Raw genomic sequence first — 21,950 nt, forward strand, 5'->3', positions numbered from 1 at the left:
TTGTTTTCACGGAGTGTATCAATTTGCATCCATCTTACGGCGAGGTGAGGGAGGTCCCGACATTCAAAAGCACTACCACAAGTGCCCGTACCCCATCCGCCGATCGTCTATGCTTGAACACTCTGCTACATTTCGCAAAGAACGCAGGCTGTGTTTGTGCGCCCACGAGGACTCAATCGCTCCTAGTTGCTGTGTCCGACCCTCCGTCAAACCTTATTTCGCGCTGCCATTATGACCTCATACTGTACTGTCGAAGCGCGCGACGCGACATTGACATCTCCATACTGGCCAACACGTGTATCCAAGAGCTCACTCACTCGCGACATGCTCAAGTGATCAATGTCTCGCCATGACTCGAGCCCCGAGGGCGTCAAGCCTGTGTCGTCCGCAGCCTCCGCATCGCGAAAGCGGGCGCTGCCGGCATGGCTGGATCATTTCAACATTCATGACATGAAGATACTGTTTCGCTGCTGGGTGGCCGCTTGGGTGGCCATTCTTTTGATCTTCATCCAGCCGGCCTTGACCAACATTGGCCAAGCGACTTTTTTCAGTACGCTTGTGTTGTTGGTCATCCCACCGGCGAACATACTCTTTGTGTATATCCTCCAAGCATTCTCCCTGCTGTTGGGGATGTGTGCTGCCTGGGCATGGGGTCTTCTTGTCATGAAGTGTGGCCTCTCTGTGCGGTCCGAGTCTGAAATGCAGGCTCTGCTGGCGAGTTTGCAGACAAAAGCTGCGGAAGCCGCTCGGAGGTCGGGCCAGGATCCGGCATGGGAAGCGCAGATACTTGTCCACGACGGGCACTTTCTGAACGCAAAGGTCACTGCCGTCTTCTTTGTGATGGGACTCCTTTTCATCTATGTCCTGGCACGCCTGCGATGCGCCAACCCGAAGCTCTTCTTCTTCCAAATGTTTGGGACTATCGCTATGGACCTCTTCATTCTGTTTGGTCCGGGCCTGCCATCATACAAGGCTGACTTGGCAGTCACTCTGGTGAAGCCTGGCGCAATCGGTACTGCCTTGGGCACGACTTGCTGCCTGCTATTCTTCCCACAATCAACTTCATACGCGGTACTCGACTCTCTCGGAAAACTCGTCGGTCTCATGCAGAAGCCTATCGAGCTGACAAGGAGAGGTCTTCAAGATGAAGAGCTGCCCATGGAGGAACTCCGAGCCACGCGTCTGAAAATGGTCTCGCTGTACAAATCCATCGGGCCGCTTGTCGCTTTCCTTCCTCTCGACATGTCCCGGGGACGATGGAACACCGGCGATGTGAGAGCTTTGTATGGTCATATCAGAGAGGCGATGGTGGCGGGGCTCTCGCTCCTCGATCTCCATATCACTTGGGCTCACGCAGCAGAGCAAAAAGTCGAATTCGAGAAGTACCGACAGGATCACGACCACGATCATCACGATCATCACAAAGCAGGACACAGACAGCTTTCTGAAACCGCTGAACTCATGTATGCACTCAGAGATCCGGAAGTGGACGGAAGGCATCATCGGGCTTTTGAGTTACTAAGAAATCCAGCAAGCGAGGTGTTTTCAGTCACATCGCAATCCATCACCTTGGCAGTGCGGTGTCTCAGGTCCGTAAACTCCTGTCGATGGCTCAGAGTGCCTTCGAAGGAGACATTCACCGAGTTGCAAAGCGAGCTGGGCGACATGATTGCTACAATAAAGCGTACTACAGACAAATGCGTGGTGGACGTCACGGAAGGCATAATAGAGGCGCACAGTGATTTGTTTGACGAAAGTGGAGAGCTCAAAGAACAGGATGACATGCATATGCCGAATCTAAGGGGCATCGTGCTGGGCATGATCCTCGAGGAACGCATTCTGAACACAGCAAGACGAACGCAGCAGCTCCTCGAATTCATCCTGCGCTTGATGGAACTGCGGACCGAGCATCGACTCTGGTGGCCCTCGAAGCTTCAATATGCGCTTTCGTGGCTTTTGTTTGGGAAGCACTCGGCCCCCAGTCTGAACTCGTCTGACGCGGTTGATGATTCCCAGACGTCGAAGCGTGCTGACCCCGACGCGGACGATGGTGCTATCGGGGACCACGCTCAGGAGGCATACAGGCGCTTACGACTGGTGAGGGGATACAAGGGTGCCAGTGCCCGGAGAAGTCCCGTCACGCGAGCCATCATTAAAAGCCGGGACTGGCTCTTTGGCGTGTCGGGCATGTTCGCTCTACGGATGGTCGTGGTGACCTTGGTCACAGCGATTATTTCTGTCATCCCGCATTCTTCCGGGTTTTTCTACCGCGAAAAGGGCATCTGGGTGGTCATTACCGCACAACTATGCATTCTCACCTACATGAGCGACTTCACCTTCTCCCTCCTCACTAGGGTCGTGGGTACCATCGCAGGGGGCGTACTTGGCATGCTGGTCTGGTACATTGGCTCTGGGGACGGAACAGGCAATCCCTATGGACTGGCTGCTACTTCAGCGGTCGTCCTGCCCATCGTTCTCTGGCTGCGTATCTTTCTGCCCCCTGTCTATGTCAAGGCGACGATCCTCTTCGGTGTCACATTCTGTCTCGTTATCGGATTCAGCTACGACATGCACCACTTGCGACTCTATGGCCTTCCTGGAGTTGGTTACCAGGCTTTCTGGAAGCGACTGACAGGTGTGTTGATCGGCTGTTTAGTAGCCACCGTCGTCCAGATCTTCCCAAAACCACCGTCTGCTACGCGGCACGTGTGTGATACTCTGTCGAACACCACGGGGACACTGGCGGACCATTACGCGCTGCTCCTGTCACACTGGGGCCATGCCGATCTACAAAGCCCTTTGGGCGCTGTAGCAGAGGAAATCTCCATCACGGTCGCCGATACTTTACTCTCACTGAGCGGCTCGATAGCCTACTTGCAGTATGAAATATCTCTCACGCCATTCGATCGGGTTGTCCTTCGAGACGCGCAGACAGAGCTAGAGCATGTCAACCAGGCACTGCGGCGGCTCCTCAATCTGTCCACTTCAATGCCAAATGAGCTCCAAGAACGGTTCAGTCAGATCACTGGATTCCAGGAGGAGCGAACTATTGGCGATGTCATGGCTGTTCTCAGTTTGATCGAGCAGGCGCTCAGGACGGGATGCGCCCTGCCGGAGAGATTGCCCACACCGCTCGTCAGGCGATTCTATGAGTCGCGGCGCTTGAAGAATAGTGTGCCCATGCTGAATACCACCCTGGTGCGGGACGCAGAGTATAGGAGGTACTGCGTGGCACTGTCGTCCTACCTGAAGCTCTTGTCTAGCATCGACTCGCTGGTACTGGTGCTGAAGAAGGCGTTGGGGGAGGTCCATGTCATTCATCCTTGGGAAGGGGCCTGAGCCTTTTGCTCTTGAGAGGCCAAACCATGTTCCATTTACGAGGCATCGCAGCGCTGGCCATCTCTGGAACCTGGTCTTGCGACAAAAGACGAGGGTATTTATAACCACGCTATCTGAGCAGTAGGAGGCGATCAGCGACGAGGTAAGAAACAGTGGTAAAGGGACATCTAGAGATAGACATTTGTTGTATACGCCAAAATCATTAAATCCTGACGAAATGTCAGTGGTTTTTCCGATGTCACTTGATCGAAGAATGCCTACATTCACTTCCCATCAATTTCAGTGCCGCCCATCTTACTCACCCGACTCACCCCACACTGAGCGACCACCGATGCTCACGCTGAGCTTCGGCTTCCTCGCAGAACTCATGGTACTTCGCCTTGTCCAGCAACATCAATTCCCGCATTTCTGCCGTCCTTTCTCATGCGAAACTCAATCTACCGCCCCATTCAGTCACTGCGCGCTGCCTTCTCCGGATCTTCCACGGGCGGACGCGCCGCGCTTCTGAATGGCGCGACGTCGGTCGAGCTGAGAGCTCCCAATGGGCGATCTTGGGCGCAACCTACTGGCCTGTTCATTAACAACGAATTCGTCAATGGCACAGCTCAAGCCATCCCTTCCGTTGACCCAGCGTAAGTCGTGTCCCGTATGCGCCTGATAGCGCCAACTCACGCGAGGCCAGTACGGAGCAAGTCATCACAACGGTGCAAGCAGCGAGCCAAAGCGAAGTCCACCTCGCCGTGCAAGCCGCGCACGATGCCTTCCATAACGGCCCTTGGAGGATAATGTCCGGCAGCGATCGAGGGGTCCTGATGAACAAGCTGGCGAACCTCATCGAGGCCAAGAAGCACATCTTTGCCACCATTGACGCCTGGGACAACGGCAAGACGTACCACGACGCACTGGACGGTGATCTCACCGAGGCCGTTGGCGTCATGCGGTACTACGCCGGATGGGCGGACAAGGTGCATGGCCAGACCATTTCCATACCCAACAAATTCGCATACACCCTCCGCCAGCCCGTGGGCGTGGTCGCGCAGATCATCCCCTGGAACTACCCGCTGGCCATGGCGACGTGGAAGCTCGGCCCAGCGCTGGCGTGCGGCAACACAGTCGTCCTCAAAGCGGCGGAGCAGACCCCGTTGAGCATCCTCGTGCTAGGCGAGCTGTTCAAGGAGGCGGGCTTCCCGCCTGGCGTGGTCAACTTTATCAACGGCCACGGAAAGGAGGCTGGCCCGGCCCTTGTGCAGCACCCTCTCGTGGACAAGGTCGCCTTTACCGGGTCCACGGCGACGGCCACGCAGATTATGAGCATGGCAGCGCAGACGCTCAAGAACATCACCCTCGAGACAGGCGGCAAGTCACCGCTGCTCGTTTTTAGTGATTGCGACTTCGAGCAGGCTGTCAAGTGGTCGCACATGGGGATCATGTCCAACCAGGGCCAGATTTGCACAGCCACGTCCCGTATCCTTGTGCAGAGGGATGTCTACGAGAGATTCGTGCAACGCTTTGTCGAGGAGGTGGAAAAGACCAGCAAAGTTGGCCTTCAGTGGGACGAGTCCACATATCAGGGTCCCCAGGTCACCAAGCAGCAATTGGACCGGGTTCTGGAGTACATTGAGCATGGCAAGAAGGAGGCCAAGGTTGCAACGGGAGGTGGTGGAAAGGTGGACGTCAACGGCTCGGGGAAGGGATACTTTGTCCAACCCACCGTGTTTGTTGATGTGCCGCCCACAGCCAAGATCTGGCGCGAGGAGGTATTCGGACCTGTGGTCGTCATGTGTCCATTTGATGACGAGGCCGAGGCTATCAGGCTGGCCAATGATTCCGCATACGGCTTGGGCGCTGCGGTGTTCACGCAGAACCTGGAGCGAGCGCACCGTGTCGCGGAGCAGGTGGAGAGCGGCATGGTCTGGGTGAACAGCACGCAGGACTGCGATCCTCGCGTCCCATTTGGCGGCGTCAAGCAGAGTGGGATAGGGCGCGAGCTAGGAGAGGCTGGGTTGGAAGCATACGCACAGATCAAGGCGGTGCATGTGAACATGGGCAACAGGATGTAACATCACGGGCACGTGTGAGCTTAATGGGGAACCATATGTACAAATGCTAGCACTCTATATTCGTCATGCTCATTCAACATTTCATCGTCAAATGTCCATACGGGTCCGTGGACGGCCAATGCTCCAGATCGGTTTCGTCCGTCGAGGGTTCGCCAATGTCCAGGTCACTTGAAGGCCCTGGTTCACTGGTGTCGACATCCTCCGTCGAGGTGAGGAACGCGACACTGGCCTCCGGCCTTGGGGACGTCCCATTCAATGCCCCCATTCCTTTGAGGGGACCTTTGGGCGCATGGACCGATGACGTGAATGATTGGGTTCGCTCCGCTGTGCTCGGCCGCTTGTACTGATTCACTTGGACGTGGCTCTTACTGGCACGTCTCAGTGTTGGGTGATGCGAATCGGCGGACGGCTCTCGCGTGCTGTCTTCGTCCGCGTGGGCACCATCTTCCAGCAGGGCGCGACGGTTTGCCACGGACAGGAGACTTCCGCCTGACTGGCGACGGCTCCGCGTGTTTGCCTTGTTACCGCTGTGACGACGCAGGAGGTTGCCAAAGCTCTGATGCTGCGATTGCAGATCCTGCCCGCCCTCGGAGAACACGACACGGGCCCGCAGACGGTGTACAGCCTGATCGAGAGCCATCTCGATCGAGCAGCGGTCCCGGATGCGACTTAGCTTGGGCCACGTCGCACGCTCGCCAGCGTGGCACAAGCGTAGCATGAAATCGGACGTGGGGTTGGTGAGCAGGTTGGGGAGATCCTGCAGGCTCATCTCTGGCAGGATGGTGATGTCGCCTGAGTATCGCTGGCTCAGGATGCCCCAGAACTTGGTGACCAGGTTCGGCCAGATGCCTAGCTCGGCGAGGAATTGCAACCGATGCAGAGCCTCTTCCTTGGCGAGGGTGGTCAGGGTGTACATCCAGTCCATGTCGTCTCGCGCGCCGGCTTTGGAGCGGTGGCGGCTCTCTGGCGAGAGGTAGTCGTCCTTTGAGAGAAACGGTACGACGTGAGGGTTGACCTGCGAGACGATGAAATGATTCACGTTGAACATCTCGGCCAACCGCGTCATGGGCAGGTCATTGTCGACGGAACCGTCAATCCACCGTTGGGGCGAGGGGTTCCAAGGGGAGTGCTTGCCAGTGGCGGGGTCTTTGACGAGGAGTGGTGATGCGTTGAACATGAGTGGTACCGAGCACGATGCCGCCACGGCTGACCAGATCATCACGTTTGGCGCAGTGATGTAGTTGAGCAGCCGGGGCAGCTCGTAGATGGAGGTGGTCGAGACACAAATGTTGAGAATCCGACGTGTGCGATTGTAGGCTTCTTGAAAGGTGATATCGCCCGTCAACTCTCGCATCACTCGGGTGAGATGCTTGATGTCGGACCAGCTGCCCTCGGTCAAGAGTCGGCGAAGGTGGCCCAGGATGCCGTCTCTGTTGTCCTGATCCTCAAACACTGCCAGGTCGCCATAGGGAAACTCGCGCATCAAGTCAGGCAGCTCCTCGTCAGTACGAGTGCAGGTAACTGCGCAGACGATGCTGCCGGCACTGGCGCCTGATATGATTCGAGGCAGTAATTTGGCTTCAAAGAGTGACTTGAGCACGCCAACGTGGGCCATGCCAAAGGTGCCGCCCCCCGACAGCAGCAGCGCGCTGCGTCCAAAGCTCTGCCTCGCGAAAAGCATACCCTCGAGGAGGCCTCGAAGCTCCAATGACTTGTCGTAGGTGCTCTGCGTGACGATTGTGTCGATTGTCGCCAACGCCGACTCGACGTACCGTTCAATAAGTCTTTTAGTACCCACGTACGAATGCCGATAGAGGTCCACGTCGTCCATGCCGCCGAGGTCTCGAGACAGCGCTGTTCGCACAAGATGCATCATCCGGTGAATGTCGCTGCTGGTGCGAGCGTCCTCCAGCTGTGCTAAACGGTCGGCGATCAGCCCTGGGTTGTAGCTCTCGCTGGGGGTCGCATCGGCCAGCTTCCACAGATCGTTGCCTTCCAGCTCGTCCAGCTCCCTGGCGGCCGCGTCCCAATGCTCCAGAGTGTCGGCGTTTTTCATGCGCTCGCACAGAATTTGGCGCCTTTGCTCGCGCACCCGTCGTTCCTCCCGCTCTTTCGGAGACAAGCCATCTTTCCACGACAGCAGCAGGTTGTTGACGCCCTCGACGGTTCGAAGAATGGCTCCCTGATAACCGTCGCGGAGGATCGGTGTGGATTTGGAGGACCGCAACGATTTCGTCTGCGTGCCACCACTTTGAGGCGTGGACGAATGCAGCAGGGTCTTGAAGTGTGCTGCAGGCGACGAGGACGCCGGGACGAGCAAGTCAGCCATCGTGACTGCTTCCCGGCCTTCGTGTAGAGGAGTAACTAGCTACTCGGGTTCTAATTGTTCGTGTTTGGATGATGTGGCCTTCACGCCAGTGCCATGGTTCTCTGTGTAGAGACCTGTCGGTGTGCATGCGCCCAGCCAGTCCGATCGTACGTGGGGTCGCCAGAATCCGTGCGCTGAGCCGAGGCACGGTGTGGCAGAGATTCAATTAACTTTGGTAGCTATTAGGTTCAAGGTAGAAGCTCAAGAGGTTCGATGAAGAGATAAAGAGGAAAGCATAGCTAAGCCAGGCGACCGGTATTGATGAGAAGACGTCAGGCTTTCATGGCGTGCAGAACCCGATCGTCCTTTGGCATGGTCGGCATGGGATCTCGACCGTGCAGGAAGTGGTGGTTGCGTGGGGTCAACTGACACGCGTGATCCACCACTTCCGCTCACGAGTCTGGGGGTGAATCGCGATGCTGAGCTTTGTTGGGAGCGGCTGACCAAGTCAGTGTCGGGTAAATGATGTCTTAACGAAATCAAGATGTGACTAGACGACTCGGCTCGCGGCGGTGGACGGCTGCAGTTGAGTAGCGACGTGCCTTGCCATGAGTGCGAGATTATGTCAGATGGAAAATGATGTTGTCCATTCCACAATCGAGCGCGTTGTCGCACGAGTCAGCGCGATGACGCCGTTGAGGGTGCTTGCATCTAGAGCCGGCGCAGCGGGGTATAAATGCAATCTACTCGTTATCTCTCATCCAATAAGGCATTGTGGCAGAGTGGTCTAATGCGCAAGACTAGAAATCTTGTTCCTTCGGGAGCGTCTGTTCGAATCAGGCCAATGTCGTTTTTTTTTCCTTTTTTTTGTTCGCGAATTTACTTCCATGCTTTTGCTTGCTCTCATGATCTCGCGAGTCTTCTTCTGCACTCCTACGGGTCTTTTAATTTTTTTTGACATGGACGCTTCTGAGCAATGGCATCTTTATTTTGGCGATGCGATTCCACTTGGATGGCTCGACCTTACCACAAAAGGATGAGGCTACCCTAGATGGTGTCACGCCTTCTTGAAGCTATCGCCACCACCTTCTGCTCAGCATGATTGGAGGGAAATTACACCCGAAGAGATAGGTTTTGGCGTCGCCGACAACGAAACGGCCATCCTCGCTTCAATCACCCGTGGCCAATTGCTTGGATCGGGCCTCAATTATCTACCCCACGCCGCGAGCCCCATTCTCCGCATCCACGCAGGCAAGAACGAGCGAAAGGTCCAGCCTCTCGGTAACGTGGGAAAAGGCACCGAGCGTGAGTCTTCATATAAATTATGCTCTAACACGTCCCTTCTGTTGACCAGACGCTCGCTGCAATTGCCGGGCGAATACAGCATCGGTATCACCAGACCAGACTAGACCAGAGATGGCGCCCTCTCCCAAGAAGTATGCCCTCATTGGGACGGGCAGCCGAGCCATCTTCTTCTACACGGCCATCGTCACGACATACAAAGACACATCGTCTCTCGTGGCGTTCTGCGATACCAACCAGACCCGCCTCGACTATGCCAACTCAAGAATCAAGGCCCTTGGCTACCCAGAGGTGCCAACGTATCTCGCGTCAGACTATGACAAGATGATTGCCGAGACGAAGCCAGACGAGATCATTGTCACAACCGTGGACCGCACACACCACAAGTACATTGTCCGCGCCCTGGAGCTGGGGTGCACGGTGTTGAGTGAGAAGCCCATGACGGTCGACGTACCCAAGTGCAACGAGATTCTCCGCGCCGTCGAGCGTACCAACGGCAAGGTGCGCGTGAGCTTCAACTATCGCTATGCCCCGCACAACACCAAGATCTACCAGGTCCTCCAGTCGGGCGCGATTGGCAAGGTGACGAGCGTGCACTTTGAGTGGATGCTGAACACGAGCCACGGCGCGGACTACTTCCGTCGCTGGCATCGCGACAAGCGCAACAGCGGGGGGCTGCTCGTGCACAAGTCGACGCATCACTTTGACCTGGTGAACTTTTGGCTGCAGAGCCGGCCCAAGACGGTGTTTGCGCAGGGCGACCTCAAGTTCTACGGCAAGGAGAACGCGGAGAGCAGAGGGAAGAAGGAGTTTTACTCGCGGGCGCACGGGAGTGCCTGCGCCAAGGACGATCCGTTTGCGCTGCATCTCAAGGACAATGAGCAGCTCAAGGCCCTCTATCTAGATGCCGAGCATGAGGATGGGTACTATCGCGACCAAAGTGTGTTTGGCGACGGGATCAACATTGAGGACACGATGAGCGTCCTCGTCAAATACCGCAATGGTGCGTCGTTGACGTACTCACTCACTGCCTACGCGCCCTGGGAAGGGTTCAGGGTGAGCATCAACGGGACGGGCGGAAGGCTCGAAGTCGAGGTTGTCGAGAACAGCTACGTGTCGGCTGGTGGCTCACAGGCAGCGGAGGGGAGCCTCGAGAGCCGGACGGTCACTTTGAGGAGGCTGTTTGAGAAGCCCGTCGAGGTCGAGATTCAGGATGGTGAGGGCGCGCACGGCGGGGGTGACGAGCTCCTGCTGAGGGACCTGTTTGGCGCCGTCACAGGCGACGATGCGAGAGCGCTGCAGGCGAGCCACGTTGACGGTGCAGCGTCCATCTTGACGGGCATTGCGGCCAACAAGTCGATAGCGACGGGGCAGGTGGTGGACGTGGACGACTTGTTGTACATTGCGTAGATATAATAGACAATTGTATGTAGATGAACACGAGGAACAAGAACCCCAACCCTGCAGCCGACGCTTCCACTCGCCAAGCCGATTCCCCGATCTCTAGTGTACGCGCTTGGCACAGCCCCCCGTACAAGACACGATCACAGACCAACCAGCAAGCCTGGGAGCAAGCACACGCCGGAGCTATCGGCCAATCCCGCCTATAGTACCAATGATGAATCAATCGCCCGATGGTCGACAGTTCAGTGTTAGTACAGTACTAGTACGTACGTACATACGGTCGAGGCCAGTCTGAAACTCTACTTGACAAACTCCAGTCCAGTCAAGTCCAGTCACTCTGACGTTGCCAACTCCTGCTCGCTCGCCTCGAGCGAGCCAATGAAGCGAGCCGATCCCCGCTGGGATGTGTGACCTGTTCCAAGATCTGGGCTGTTCTGCGCATGATCAGTAACTGCGGGGAAGACGGCCGCGCTGGGCTGAGAAGGTTCGTGGCCGTCATACTATCATGAATGGATGACGTCCATCATCTCACCCTGGAATGGCCAGCTCCAGCTCCAACCCAGTCCCTTAAAGGGCAGCTCGTCCCTGCTGGGTGCCGTAGAATGGTTTCCGGTCTAATTATCCTCTCTCTCACCCACCATTTTAGCAAGAAGAAAGGAAATATCACAACCATGTTTGACAATATTCAGGACACCCTCGGCAAGCACGGCGACCATGGCATCAAGCCCATTCCCACGGTCATCCGTACGTACCATTGATCCTAGCCTCTTCCAATTCTGTGCACTGGCAGCTGACCATGCTCGCAGCGACGCCGACCGAGTTCCAGAGTGCCGGCGACAGCGGCTTCAAGACCCTCTGGGTCGTCTTTGTCGTCATGCTCATCGCGTCCATTGTCTTCACCGTCCGCTCGTGGAACGTCCCTGTGGCGCGTCGCCTCTACCATGTCATCACGACCATCATCACCCTGACGGCCGCCATCTCGTACTTTGCCATGGCCACCGGCCAGGCCACCAGCTACCACTGCGTCTCCGTCAAGGACCACCACAAGCACGTCCCCGACACCCACCACGACGTCTGCCGCCAGGTCTACTGGGCCCGCTACGTCGACTGGAGCATCACCACGCCCCTCCTGCTGCTCGACCTGTGTCTCCTTGCTGGTATCGATGGCGCCCACACCCTCATGGCCATTGTCGCCGATCTCATCATGGTCCTCGGTGGTCTGTTCGCTGCCTACGGCCATGAGCACACGGCCCAGAAGTGGGGATGGTATGCCATTGCCTGCATTGCCTACCTCTTCGTCGTCTGGCATGTCGCCGTCCACGGCGCCAAGATGGTCCGCGCCAAGGGTGACCGCGTGTCCAAGCTCTTTGGCGGCCTCGCCGCCTTCACCTTGATTCTCTGGACCGCCTACCCCATGTAAGTTGTCTCAATCATCAGCACGAGAATCTTTGGCTAAAATCGCAACAGTGTCTGGGGCGTTGCAGATGGCGCTCGTCGTGCTTCTGTCGACACGGAGATTATTGCCTACGCCATCCTCGACATCCTGGCCAAGCCTGTCTTTGGCACCTGGCTGCTGCTCTCGCACAGGAAGATCCCCGAGACCAACGTCGAGATTGGCGGCTACTGGTCCAACGGCCTGGGCTCCGAGGGTCGCATCCGCATCGGTGACGAGGAGGGTGCTTAAGTGCTCTGTTCGACGATCAATGCGACGAGCAACAACAAGAATCAATCAACCATGGGGAGGACGAGATTGTGGAGGATAACCCCCCCCCCCCCCCCCAAAACGCTGCCTATAATGCGCGTTGTAAGAGCATGGCAAAGGATAGTTCGCACCCGGCGCTGGGAGTCTGTGACAATAGGAACTTAGCATTGTAGCCAAAGTTAATGAGATTGAATAACATTTGACCGGACCGATTGCGCATGGAAGTTTGCGCGAAGTTTGATCGTCTTGACTACTTACGTTTGCACGTGTCCAAGGAAAAAAAATTCACGATCCACAGCCACTCCGAAACACCCTCAACCTGTGACATGGCTGGTGGAGGAATATCACAGCATTCGCTCCTGGGCCCACAGGAACTTGGCAAGTTGGACCAGAGCGGCAGTCCGATTAAGCATACTTTCCGTGTGACGGAAGACGCCGGCACATTGGCTGATTGATAAGAAAGCCCCATTGTATCGTTTTGGCTGGCCGGCTCCTCCTCGAGCCGAACCCAACCGATGACTCGCGTCAAGAGGCCATACATGGCGAACAGGCTGGAATGTGATCTGTGGTCATCTCACGGTGCGATGATGTCTATACTTCCTGTGGGACAATGGCTTGGATGCGAGTATGTATGACTTTCGTGGGACGTTTCCGTCGGTAGAAACATCAAACGCATCGTGTCAGACCCGACCTCCGAGTGCCTCACTTGACACTGGGACGCAATTTCAAGACCCTTGTAGAAACTCTGTTTTAAACTTTTCCTCGACAGATGAATGGCTCGACCATGATCCGTTCCTGCAGGATACATGGTTCATGGTTACATGGATGCACGAATCAAGCACATCACATAACTCCCCGAGCCGAATCGAGGCGTGTTTGTGAGCATTGCCTAATCACTGCACATAAACAAGCAAGCAAAGCAGACCACCCTTGCTAGAGCCAAGCTTCATGAGACCTGCTGCTAGCGGGCTAGCCAAGAAACTCTTAGGATGTCAGCGCGTTGTCCACTATTAACTGCCCGAGTCTGGGCAGCTTTCACGTGTTAGATGTGTTGCCTGATGTGTCTGATGCCGTCGTTGGATCCCAAGGCGGATCCTGATTGTATCCACCATGCCGTGCGCGATACGAACAGACTAGGGACGTGATACTGAATGGGGAACGGAGGTTGCACTATGACAAGGCTTGGAATACCTGTCCCGCAAGCGGATGTGATTCGAGTGGAAACTTTGGCACGCATATGTGCTCGAAGTGTATAGTGCCCAGGGCTACTCAATGTTATAATAAGAGGCTGTCCACCCGCTTGGACGCACTTTCGCATCACACCAGCACACGTCTTTCCACTCTCCCTGGTTGGAATCAGTCTCCCTCTCCCACAATCATGATCAAGTCAGTCCTTGCTACCGCTGCTTTGGCCACTGGTGCCTGGGCGGCTAGACCCTTCCTCAACGAGCCCGACACTGGCATCGAGCTTGCTCTCCCTGATCTGGCGGTCGGTGAGCTCCCGCCACTCGATGCCATGGTTGGCCTCCCAGACTTTGACTATGCGGCGCGCAACTACCTCCCCGTCGAGAACTACACCTACTACCGCAACGGAGCGGGTGGTGAGTGGAGTTACCGCAACAACCTGGAAATCTTCCACCAGTTTCACTTTCGACCTCGATCCATGATCGACATCTCCAAGGTCAACCAGACCCTCAAGACAACCATCCTCGGCCACGAGTTCTCCGCCCCCTTCTTCATCTCACCCGCGGCACGGGCTGGGTACGGCCATCCCGATGCCGAGTTGAACCTCGTCAAGGCGGCTGGTGCCCAGGACATCCTGTACATGCCCGCCCTCTACGCCACCAAGACCATTGAGGAGATTGCCGCGGCCAAGAAGGAGGGCCAGGTCGTCTTCCAGCAGCTCTACCTCGACTCCGCCGCCGACGACGAGGTCACCCAGGCGCTCTTTGACCGCACAGAGGCCGCGGGCGCCGATGCCATCGTCTTCACCATCGACTCGGCCGCCAACGGCAACAGGCAGCGCGCCGCCCGCTTCGACGTGGGTAGCGCAGTGGTCGCGTACGAGGCCTACTCGTGGGACTATCTCGACAAGATCAGGAACATGACCGACCTGCCCATCATCCTCAAGGGCATCGGATCCGTCGAGGATGCCAAGCTCGCCGTGGAGCACAAGGTGCCCGCCATCATCCTCTCCAACCACGGTGGACGCCAGGTCGACGGTGCCCAGTCCTCGCTCGAGACGGCTCTGGAGATCCACGCCGATGCGCCCGAGGTCTTTGAGCAGATAGAGGTTTACGCCGATGGTGGTGTTCGCTATGGCGCCGACGTCCTCAAGCTGCTTGCTCTTGGCGTCAAGGCCGTCGGTCTCGGCAGGCCGTTCCTGTACGCCAACGTGTTTGGCCAGGAGGGCGTGGAGAAGGCCATTGAGCTGTTGAAGACGGAGATTGCCTACGACGCTGGCAACATTGGTGTCCCTGACGTGGGCAAGATTGGGCCCGAGGCTGTGAACTGGAGGACTGGCTTCTATGGTTTTGGGGGGAAACCGCAGGGTCCCCGTTGATGCCCGAGCGATTTTCACTGTATATATTTAATTGATCAGCAAATGGATCAAAGTATGTCGTCCACGAGCGCCGTGACAGCTCTATAAAGATCTGTTCTTGCCTCCCTCCCAGTTGGACAAGATCGCGTCTAGCTCCTGATGCCTCTTGAGCGCCACCTCGAAGCTTGGGACGTCCTCGCCCTTTGCATACGCCTCGTACCCAGCGCCCACGTTCCATGCGGGCATGGGCAACTCTTTCTGCCATTCTTCCCACTCCCATGCCACCTTCTCGACCTTGTTCGTCGCAAAGTCCCGCACCTGGAGCGTGACCGGGCCGTCGTAGGCAAATTGCCCAAGAGTAGAGTCTTTTTCCGCCCGAACAAGAATCTCGCCCTTCTCACCCGTAAAGAGCCATGTCAGACTGGGTTCGCCTGGAAACGGGTTCCCGCTACGGAAACGCATATGAACAGTGGCGCCTTGATTGACATAGTCTGATTGCGGTAGTGTCCCGTTCAGCAGAATCAGATCAGGCACGTTGGTCTGTACCGTGTCGAGGACTTCCTTTGTCTGCCGATCGCGCACCTCGACCGCGGGGTGCTGCTTATGCAGACGCGAGTAAACGTCTTGGATGTCTCCGAGGACGAACTCGACTTCGTCAAGCACTAGGTTGATTAGCCAGGTTTCGCATTTGATGTGCCGCGACATACAATGACCCAAGCCGATGTGAAAAAAGTTCCCTCCATAGGACAGATCGGTCAGATAGAGCCGCTGGGGGGCAACGTGGCTGCGATAGAACGTCTCGCCCCCATCGCTCAGCACCTCGCTGCTCACAAGTTTCCCAACCCTGCCCTGCGACACCAGCTCTCGCACCTTGAGAATAATTGGAGCGTAGCGGGACTGCAGTCCTATGACGGTGCGACTGCCACTCTTCTTCGCCTGTTCGACGAGGTCTTCCACCTTAGTTAGGCCATTCGCGAGAGGCCACTCTACAAAGACATTCTGGCCCGCCTTGACACTGGGCAGGATTGTCTCGTAGTGCTTGTCGACCCTGGTGCAGCAGACAACAAGGTCAATGTCCTTGTCCCTGGCGAGATCCTCGGGACTGCCATAGGCCTTGGTGGCAGGGTCGAGATTGTACTTTTTGATGGCACTCTGGGCAGCATCGACACTCGAGTTGCAAAGGGCAGCTATGCTGTATCGTGCGCGGCCCTGGGGTGAGAGGAGGTATGCAAGGTGGGCGAAGCTGGACCAAGAGTTGGCGGTGCTGCTGCTCAGTCCAATGATGGCCACACGAGTGAGGGCCATGGCGATATGTTTCTGGTACCTAGTCAATAATCGAATCAATGTTGATCAATAAAGGGCAATATCAGAGAGGATCACTGGCCTTTTATAGCTGTGTAGTGCAGGGCACATTTATATCCGTCTCTGCCACGGTGATACAGCGCCAGCGGGAGCAGCACAGTCGCTTCCTGGCCGAAATGATCCTTCTGAACATGATCCCAGTTTCTGTGAGAGTAAATTCTATCTTGCTTGACTAATTCGGGGCAAAGTTCAAAAGTTGAGAGCCTTTGGTTGGTAATGGTGTGCGAACTCCTTTTTCCTAATCGGGCAATCAAGTCCATCTCCGACAGTCATTCTGCGCCTGTGAGTAGGCATCTTGCAAGCAAATCGGCCATGATTCTGTTGCTTAGCAATGCACTGACTTTCGCATAATGTAGATTGATGGAGGTTGATGAATGGAGAAACGATCATTGCCATGTCATTAACTCGTCTTCGCTAACAAAACGCGCCAAGGATGACACCAATAATAATTGCTTGCGATGGAAGAAACCTAAAACGCACCCTGATATCATAAATGGAACGCCAGAAATTTCTTGGAAAAGGGCACAACGTTCGTCACCCTGTGCGCACATGTCGCACAATCACTTCCCTTGCTCAGCAGGCAGCTCTGCTATAAAGGACGAGCGATTGTCCAATTCATTTTGCTGCTGTTGTATCTCTGCGGCAACCGACTGCGGGGGGTAATGCTGGGGCGCATAGACATGGGGGCTAGGCCCTGGTGAGCCCAGAGGGGGCTGGATCGGCGCGTGCTGAAAGTCGCCAGGCAGCTCCATGAGTTGAGGGGACTCGGCTTGCTTGGGCGGGATGGGGGGAGGCGACATTGGCGTCGCGTAGGGAGATTCGTGGTGAGGCTGGGGCGAGGCAGGATACCCGTAGGAGGACGTCGTGGCGGGTCGCGCATAAGGGACCTGGCCTGGCGAAGAGCCGCCATAGCCCTGCTGATAGGACTGCGGCCGGCTGAGACGTCCATCCGCGTGTATGGGCGTCGTTGGGCTGCCCTTGGACCGGTCGTTGGGATTGATCGTCTTGAGCTTGCCGTCCTCGGACATCATGGCCTGCAGCACGCCAGCGTCGACGAGCTCAGCTTTACGAATGATGCGGTCAACCATCTCCTTGCTGGCGGCTTTCAATTGCGATTTGACCATGCCCACGACACTAATGTTGCCTTTGATCTCGATATCTTCCCGCAGGTACAGCCCGTCCTTAGGCGCGCCTAGCGCCTCGAGGCCCAGCTCCCTCTGTTCTGGCGCCTCCGTGCCGGGCTGGTTGCCCGCGATGCGATACCGTATCCGCAGATCGATGCCAAACGGCACGTACATGTGTGTCTGCAGGCCCCAGGGCATGTCGTGGAAGACGCCCCGAAAGGTCACCTTGGAGCTGCCCAGGCGCCCCACGCCGGGGACGAACTGGACGCGCTCGGTGATCTCGTACCATGTGCTGTAGAACTCGTCGGCGGCGGCATCGCGAGGGGCGGGAATCGGCTTGTGGCTGATGACGAGCGGGTTGAGGGTGATGACCTCCTCGTGCGATTGGAGAATGTCAATGGCGAGCTGGCGAGGGATGAAGCCTGGGATAGGCGTGACGACGGTGTAGGCTTCTTTTTTTCGAAGCATGATGCTGGCGGGCGGTGTGCTTTATGATATAGGTGGATATGTATATTGGTTTGCTTCGTCTCCGTCTCAATGCATTTCGGCAGCAATCGGTCGTCAGGGTTCTGTCGTCTTTCGTGGTCGACCGACAGTCTTTGTCGCAAGCTAGAAAGCTTGTCCTGCCAGGCACGCTGAGAAAACAAGATGTGGCGCCCAGTCCGACTGCGGGGCTGCGAGACTGGATGCTAAGATACATGTAATTTAAAGTCTAGACTAGAGGGGCCCCAGCTGGCGATAGTGCTGGGCTGTGCACCTCTCAGCGTCTGCTCACCCAAAAACCCGTCACCGCATCACTGGGAGGTGGACAATCGCAGTGAACGTGGTGTTGACGTCAGCTGACGATCGCTTCCTCTGGAGACTGGACTGGACTGGGTGCATGGTCCGGAGACTTTCACTCCCGCGCGGGTGTTTGAGAAGGTACAGGGACCTGTTGCGGGGGTTTGGGGCGTCGAGGGTATCACCGTATCTCGCATACATCTCGGTTCCAGCACTGACCAGACCCGAGGGAGGAGACTGGACTGGGCGCAGCCAGTAATGGCACGATCTGAGGGTGGTGGTTGCGTGCTACGTAGGCGCTGCGCGCTGGAGTGTGCTGGTAATGGACGTACGTACGTTACGTACGGATACGTACGCGATGCTCTCGGATTCCGAGGGGTGTGTGGGCTGACGAGTGATGATGCTGGCTAATGAATGGTTCTTACTTAAGTATACAGAGCATCTCAGGCCAGCACGGCCAAGTTTCCTTTTTTTTTCTTCTGAATCTTGCACCTTATCTCGCTAGGCTGCCAGAAGACTGACCCAGGGACACTGTTGAAGATGAAGTTCACGCCTTTCCTCGCCTCGGGCGCTGCTGCCATGCTCATCGTGCCGGGATCCTCGGCCAACGAGCCCCAGGCGCCCATCTCCCTCGACCATGGTGAGGCATCGACCTTCTGGGACAAGCTCGCCCCGGCTGCTGATGCCATCGAGTCGGCCATTGACGATTCCGTCGACTTCCTCACCTCCGGCTTCGAGACGGTCAAGGAGACTGTCGGCGAGCTACAGGAGGAGTTCCAGACTCAGCTCAATGACGCCGTTCAGGCCGTCGATGACCACCACCACCACCACCCCCCCAAGCACGACACCAGGGACCACACCATCTACGAACTCATCAGCAAGAGCAATTACACCAAGAAATTCGCCAAGATTGTCGACGAGCACCCTGATGTCGTCAAGCTGCTTAACTCGACGCACGCGTCCCACAACCTGACCCTCTTTGTGCCCATTGACGAGGCCTTTGAGCACATCCCCGACGACCATGAGAAGCCCAGCAAGGAATTCGTCGAGGCCCTCCTCCAGTACCACGTTGGCATTGGCGAGTATCGCGCGAAGCGCATCCTCGGCACGGACACCATTCCCACAGCCTACGATGAAGAGTGGCTTGGTGGTGAGCCCCAGCGACTTCGCGTCGGCCTTGGTCTGGGCGGCGTCAACCTCAACTTTTACAGCAGGGTCGTGGCCGTCGACATTGTAAGTTTTTGCCTGAAGATCTATTATGTATCACTGTAGCTAACGACATCAGGGCGCCAAGAATGGTGTCATCCACGGCGTCCGCAGCATCCTGGTGCCGCCTCCCATGATCGGGCGCATCCTCACCCTCTTCCCCGGCGAGTTCTCGACCCTCCTCCTCGCCTACGAGAAGACGGAGTTTGTCAAATTCATCCACGGCGTCAAAATGGTCGGCAGCACCGTCTTTGCGCCCTCCAACCGCGCCTTTAGCAGCCTCGGCCCGCGCGTCAACGCCTTCCTCTTCAACACCGAGACGGGCCTCAAGTACCTCAAGGCCCTGCTCAAGTACCACATTGTCGCCAATGTGACCCTGTACACGGATGCCGTGTACGACAAGACCGACGACAAGGCCAAGGAGCAGTCTCGTGAGCACTTTGACCTCAAGACGCTTCTGGGTGGCGCACACATTGGCGTGGACAAGGCCACGTTTGCCGGCTTCACCGTCATCAAGGTCAATGGTTTCGCGAACGTTGTTCGACGTGATGCACCAGGAAAGAATGGTGTCATTCACGTGCTGGACAAGGTCCTGATTCCTCCCCGCAAGCATGGCGAGGAGAGTCTGTTTGAGGAGATTTTCGAGGAGCTGACCGTCGAGGACCTCATGGAGCGCCTTGGCGACTTTGTCGAAGATGACGAGAGCCCCAACGAGTTGGAGCTGTGATAGGGCTCTGGCGACTGCAGTGACATGCACTCGGAAAACTCAAAGCCAGGAGGAAAAGGGCATGTACATGTATTCATGATAGCGCAATGAGACGCAGAATGATGCAAGGAGAAACTCAAGTATTCTTCACCAGGCCCCTTTTATGGTCCACCCTAGGCGATGTTATCCCTTCCCGGTCTTGTCGTAGCCAATGCGGCCTAAATACTTCACTGATCAGACAGAAGAACTGATAGATAAGGATCATCTCAAATTAAACAACGCTAGGCTACTCTACTGAAACTTGTCCTTGTTGGCCACCACAAACTCCTTCCAGGTCGTCGGCTTCTCCTCAAGCAGGGCGTTGGTCTCGTCGAGACTGGCACCCTCGTAGTAGCCAACATCCCCGAGCAAGAGCATATTCTCCGTCAACTCCTTGCCAATCTGCGGCGGCAGGAAGCTCTGGAAGAGCTCGGCGGGGATCTGCTTGAAAACGGCCTTTTTGCCCATCACCTCGGACCAGTCGTCGACGAGCTTCTGGTGGCTGATGTACTCGCTGGCGCCGTAGAACTGGCGACCCGACTCGCCGTTGAAGGTCTTGATGGCGGCCTTGACGTACTTGCCCGTGTCGCTCTGGGCGTCAAAGGTGGGGATGATCTTCTTGTCGGCGGGGAGAGGCATCATGACGGCATACGTGCCGTCGGTCTGCTTCTGGAAGCTGTTGAAGAAGTTGCTGAGGAAGTAGCCCGGGAGGAAGGCCGTGACGGGCACGCCACTCTGGCGGATGTACTCTGTGCCATCGGCCTTGGCGTCAAAGTGAAGGACGTGGGAGAGACGACCGTTGGTGGCCTTTGTGACGTGGATGAGGGTGGAGTGGATAATGTGCTGGACACCGGCGGCCTTGCTGGCGTCGGTGACGGCCTTGACCTGGGCAATCTCGGCCTCGGCGCTGGCCTTTTCCCAGTAGTTGGTCACCACGAACACGGTGTGGGCGTTCTTGACGGCGGGGGCGACGGCCTCGACGCTGGACATGTCGGCGGCGACCATCTCGACACCCCGGGCGGCGAGGGCCTGCGAGGCGGGCTTGGAGGTGTCGCGCGTGATACCGCGGATCTGGTACTCCTTGGTGATGGCGGAGTCTTTGAGCAGGGAGTTGATGACGGAGCCACCCTGGTTGCCGGTGGCACCAAAGACAGTGATGATCTTGGACATGGTGGTGGAGATTTTGGTATGATTTGTTAGATGGGTTTGGATGCTTATTGTGAGTGAAGGCGAATTGTGACTAGGTTGAGCTGATGATGAGATGTCGTCTTTAAGGCGGCTGGACGACGCCTATATATATTCCTGAGTCGCAGCTCTCGACGACATGCGCCACAGCTACTGGCGTCTGAGTATCTCGCGGCATATCTGCTGCGCTGCTTACTGCAAAGCCACTGACAAATTACTTACGACATGACGGGTACAGCAGTTGAGGGTGGGCAGTTGGTGAGGTTGACGAATATGTGACAAACGCCCTGAGCAGGCTGAGCTGATAAATTGATGTAGTCCAACTTGGACTAATCCGTCGTAGTGTCCCAGTCTAGCACTCTAGCCCCCGTCTATTTGGCCGCTCTCGCTAAAGCGATCCCCCGAGGGGCTCCGCCCGGACAGCGAGGAAGGGCGCCATTGGGCGATTGGCTGGTGTGGCGCTGGATGCACGCTGTCAGCAGCCGGGCAGCCGGGGGATACCTGGAGCTGGCGGGGTCGTGGGGCCCTTGAATTATAGATACATGTAGGGTGAATAATCGATTACATGTACGGAGTAGTACCTCTGGTAAGCTCTACGGATAGGTAGCTGTGGTAGCTATTGGTTCCTGTATACAGTTCGAGGCAAGGTAGCCTTGGCATCAGAATGTCAGGAGTTCATCCCGTTGTCGTGAGCCTCTGGTCCAAGTTCAACGTGCCAAACTTCAAGCTAGTGGCACCCAAGCTCTCCCAGTCGCTACGAGCGCCAGGTCAATGTCCTCCCAGAATCACCTACATGTAGCCTCTGCCTTGAGAACCGGGCCTTCTGGCACGGGTCGGCCAAAAGGGGGGCACTATTGGCAGCATTGCGACGCATTGCGACGGAGGCATAGG

At 56.6% G+C, this 21,950-nt stretch overlaps 10 protein-coding genes and 1 non-coding gene across 11 annotated transcripts; 7 read left to right on the plus strand and 4 right to left on the minus strand.

The window, feature by feature from the left end:
- The first annotated feature begins 33 nt into the window (after window positions 1-33).
- Window positions 34-3,709, plus strand: F5Z01DRAFT_746739 (uncharacterized protein). Its single transcript, XM_046266959.1, has one exon. It carries the CDS (start codon window positions 340-342, stop codon window positions 3,337-3,339), a length of 3,000 nt encoding a protein of 999 aa, XP_046122353.1. The 5' UTR covers window positions 34-339; the 3' UTR covers window positions 3,340-3,709.
- Window positions 3,552-5,552, plus strand: F5Z01DRAFT_196537 (aldehyde dehydrogenase domain-containing protein). Its single transcript, XM_046258051.1, has 2 exons — window positions 3,552-3,971; window positions 4,022-5,552. The coding sequence occupies exons 1-2, from the start codon at window positions 3,763-3,765 to the stop codon at window positions 5,397-5,399; spliced, it is 1,587 nt and encodes a 528-aa protein (XP_046122354.1). The 5' UTR covers window positions 3,552-3,762; the 3' UTR covers window positions 5,400-5,552.
- F5Z01DRAFT_614803 (acyl transferase/acyl hydrolase/lysophospholipase) lies at window positions 5,473-7,728 on the minus strand (the record flags this gene model as incomplete). The annotated part of the gene is made up of 1 exon (XM_046260835.1): window positions 5,473-7,728. The coding sequence occupies one exon, from the start codon at window positions 7,726-7,728 to the stop codon at window positions 5,473-5,475; it is 2,256 nt and encodes a 751-aa protein (XP_046122355.1).
- A 747-nt stretch (window positions 7,729-8,475) lies between these two features.
- F5Z01DRAFT_t11 lies at window positions 8,476-8,557 on the plus strand. Its single transcript has one exon. It is a non-coding gene; the product is annotated as a tRNA-Ser (tRNA).
- Window positions 8,558-8,896: 339 nt separating this feature from the next.
- Window positions 8,897-10,745, plus strand: F5Z01DRAFT_196548 (NAD-binding Rossmann fold oxidoreductase family protein). The gene is made up of 3 exons (XM_046258052.1): window positions 8,897-9,012; window positions 9,092-10,679; window positions 10,731-10,745. Exon 2 carries the CDS (start codon window positions 9,124-9,126, stop codon window positions 10,417-10,419), a length of 1,296 nt encoding a protein of 431 aa, XP_046122356.1. The 5' UTR covers window positions 8,897-9,012; window positions 9,092-9,123; the 3' UTR covers window positions 10,420-10,679; window positions 10,731-10,745.
- On the plus strand, window positions 10,505-12,376 carry F5Z01DRAFT_643215 (putative opsin protein). The gene is made up of 3 exons (XM_046262702.1): window positions 10,505-11,157; window positions 11,220-11,829; window positions 11,881-12,376. Exons 1-3 carry the CDS (start codon window positions 10,923-10,925, stop codon window positions 12,095-12,097), a joined length of 1,062 nt encoding a protein of 353 aa, XP_046122357.1. The 5' UTR covers window positions 10,505-10,922; the 3' UTR covers window positions 12,098-12,376.
- Window positions 12,377-13,493: 1,117 nt separating this feature from the next.
- F5Z01DRAFT_615027 (uncharacterized protein) lies at window positions 13,494-14,678 on the plus strand (the record flags this gene model as incomplete). Its single annotated transcript, XM_046260844.1, has 1 exon — window positions 13,494-14,678. One exon carries the CDS (start codon window positions 13,494-13,496, stop codon window positions 14,676-14,678), a length of 1,185 nt encoding a protein of 394 aa, XP_046122358.1.
- A 40-nt stretch (window positions 14,679-14,718) lies between these two features.
- On the minus strand, window positions 14,719-16,270 carry F5Z01DRAFT_196685 (uncharacterized protein). The gene is made up of 3 exons (XM_046258055.1): window positions 16,042-16,270; window positions 15,365-15,974; window positions 14,719-15,319 (listed from the first exon to the last, which is right to left on the minus strand). Exons 2-3 carry the CDS (start codon window positions 15,960-15,962, stop codon window positions 14,760-14,762), a joined length of 1,158 nt encoding a protein of 385 aa, XP_046122359.1. The 5' UTR covers window positions 15,963-15,974; window positions 16,042-16,270; the 3' UTR covers window positions 14,719-14,759.
- On the minus strand, window positions 16,271-17,770 carry F5Z01DRAFT_196684 (uncharacterized protein). The gene is made up of 2 exons (XM_046258054.1): window positions 16,361-17,770; window positions 16,271-16,293 (listed from the first exon to the last, which is right to left on the minus strand). The coding sequence occupies exon 1, from the start codon at window positions 17,609-17,611 to the stop codon at window positions 16,580-16,582; it is 1,032 nt and encodes a 343-aa protein (XP_046122360.1). The 5' UTR covers window positions 17,612-17,770; the 3' UTR covers window positions 16,271-16,293; window positions 16,361-16,579.
- A 223-nt stretch (window positions 17,771-17,993) lies between these two features.
- On the plus strand, window positions 17,994-19,991 carry F5Z01DRAFT_196614 (fasciclin domain-containing protein). The gene is made up of 3 exons (XM_046258053.1): window positions 17,994-18,064; window positions 18,153-19,156; window positions 19,209-19,991. The coding sequence occupies exons 2-3, from the start codon at window positions 18,464-18,466 to the stop codon at window positions 19,854-19,856; spliced, it is 1,341 nt and encodes a 446-aa protein (XP_046122361.1). The 5' UTR covers window positions 17,994-18,064; window positions 18,153-18,463; the 3' UTR covers window positions 19,857-19,991.
- A 135-nt stretch (window positions 19,992-20,126) lies between these two features.
- F5Z01DRAFT_679082 (uncharacterized protein) lies at window positions 20,127-21,044 on the minus strand (the record flags this gene model as incomplete). The annotated part of the gene is made up of 1 exon (XM_046265494.1): window positions 20,127-21,044. One exon carries the CDS (start codon window positions 21,042-21,044, stop codon window positions 20,127-20,129), a length of 918 nt encoding a protein of 305 aa, XP_046122362.1.
- Window positions 21,045-21,950: the final 906 nt, after the last annotated feature.

Source organism: Emericellopsis atlantica (assembly GCF_019669845.1).
Source record: "Emericellopsis atlantica unplaced genomic scaffold F5Z01scaffold_2, whole genome shotgun sequence".
Taxonomy (NCBI): Eukaryota; Fungi; Ascomycota; class Sordariomycetes; order Hypocreales; family Bionectriaceae; genus Emericellopsis; species Emericellopsis atlantica.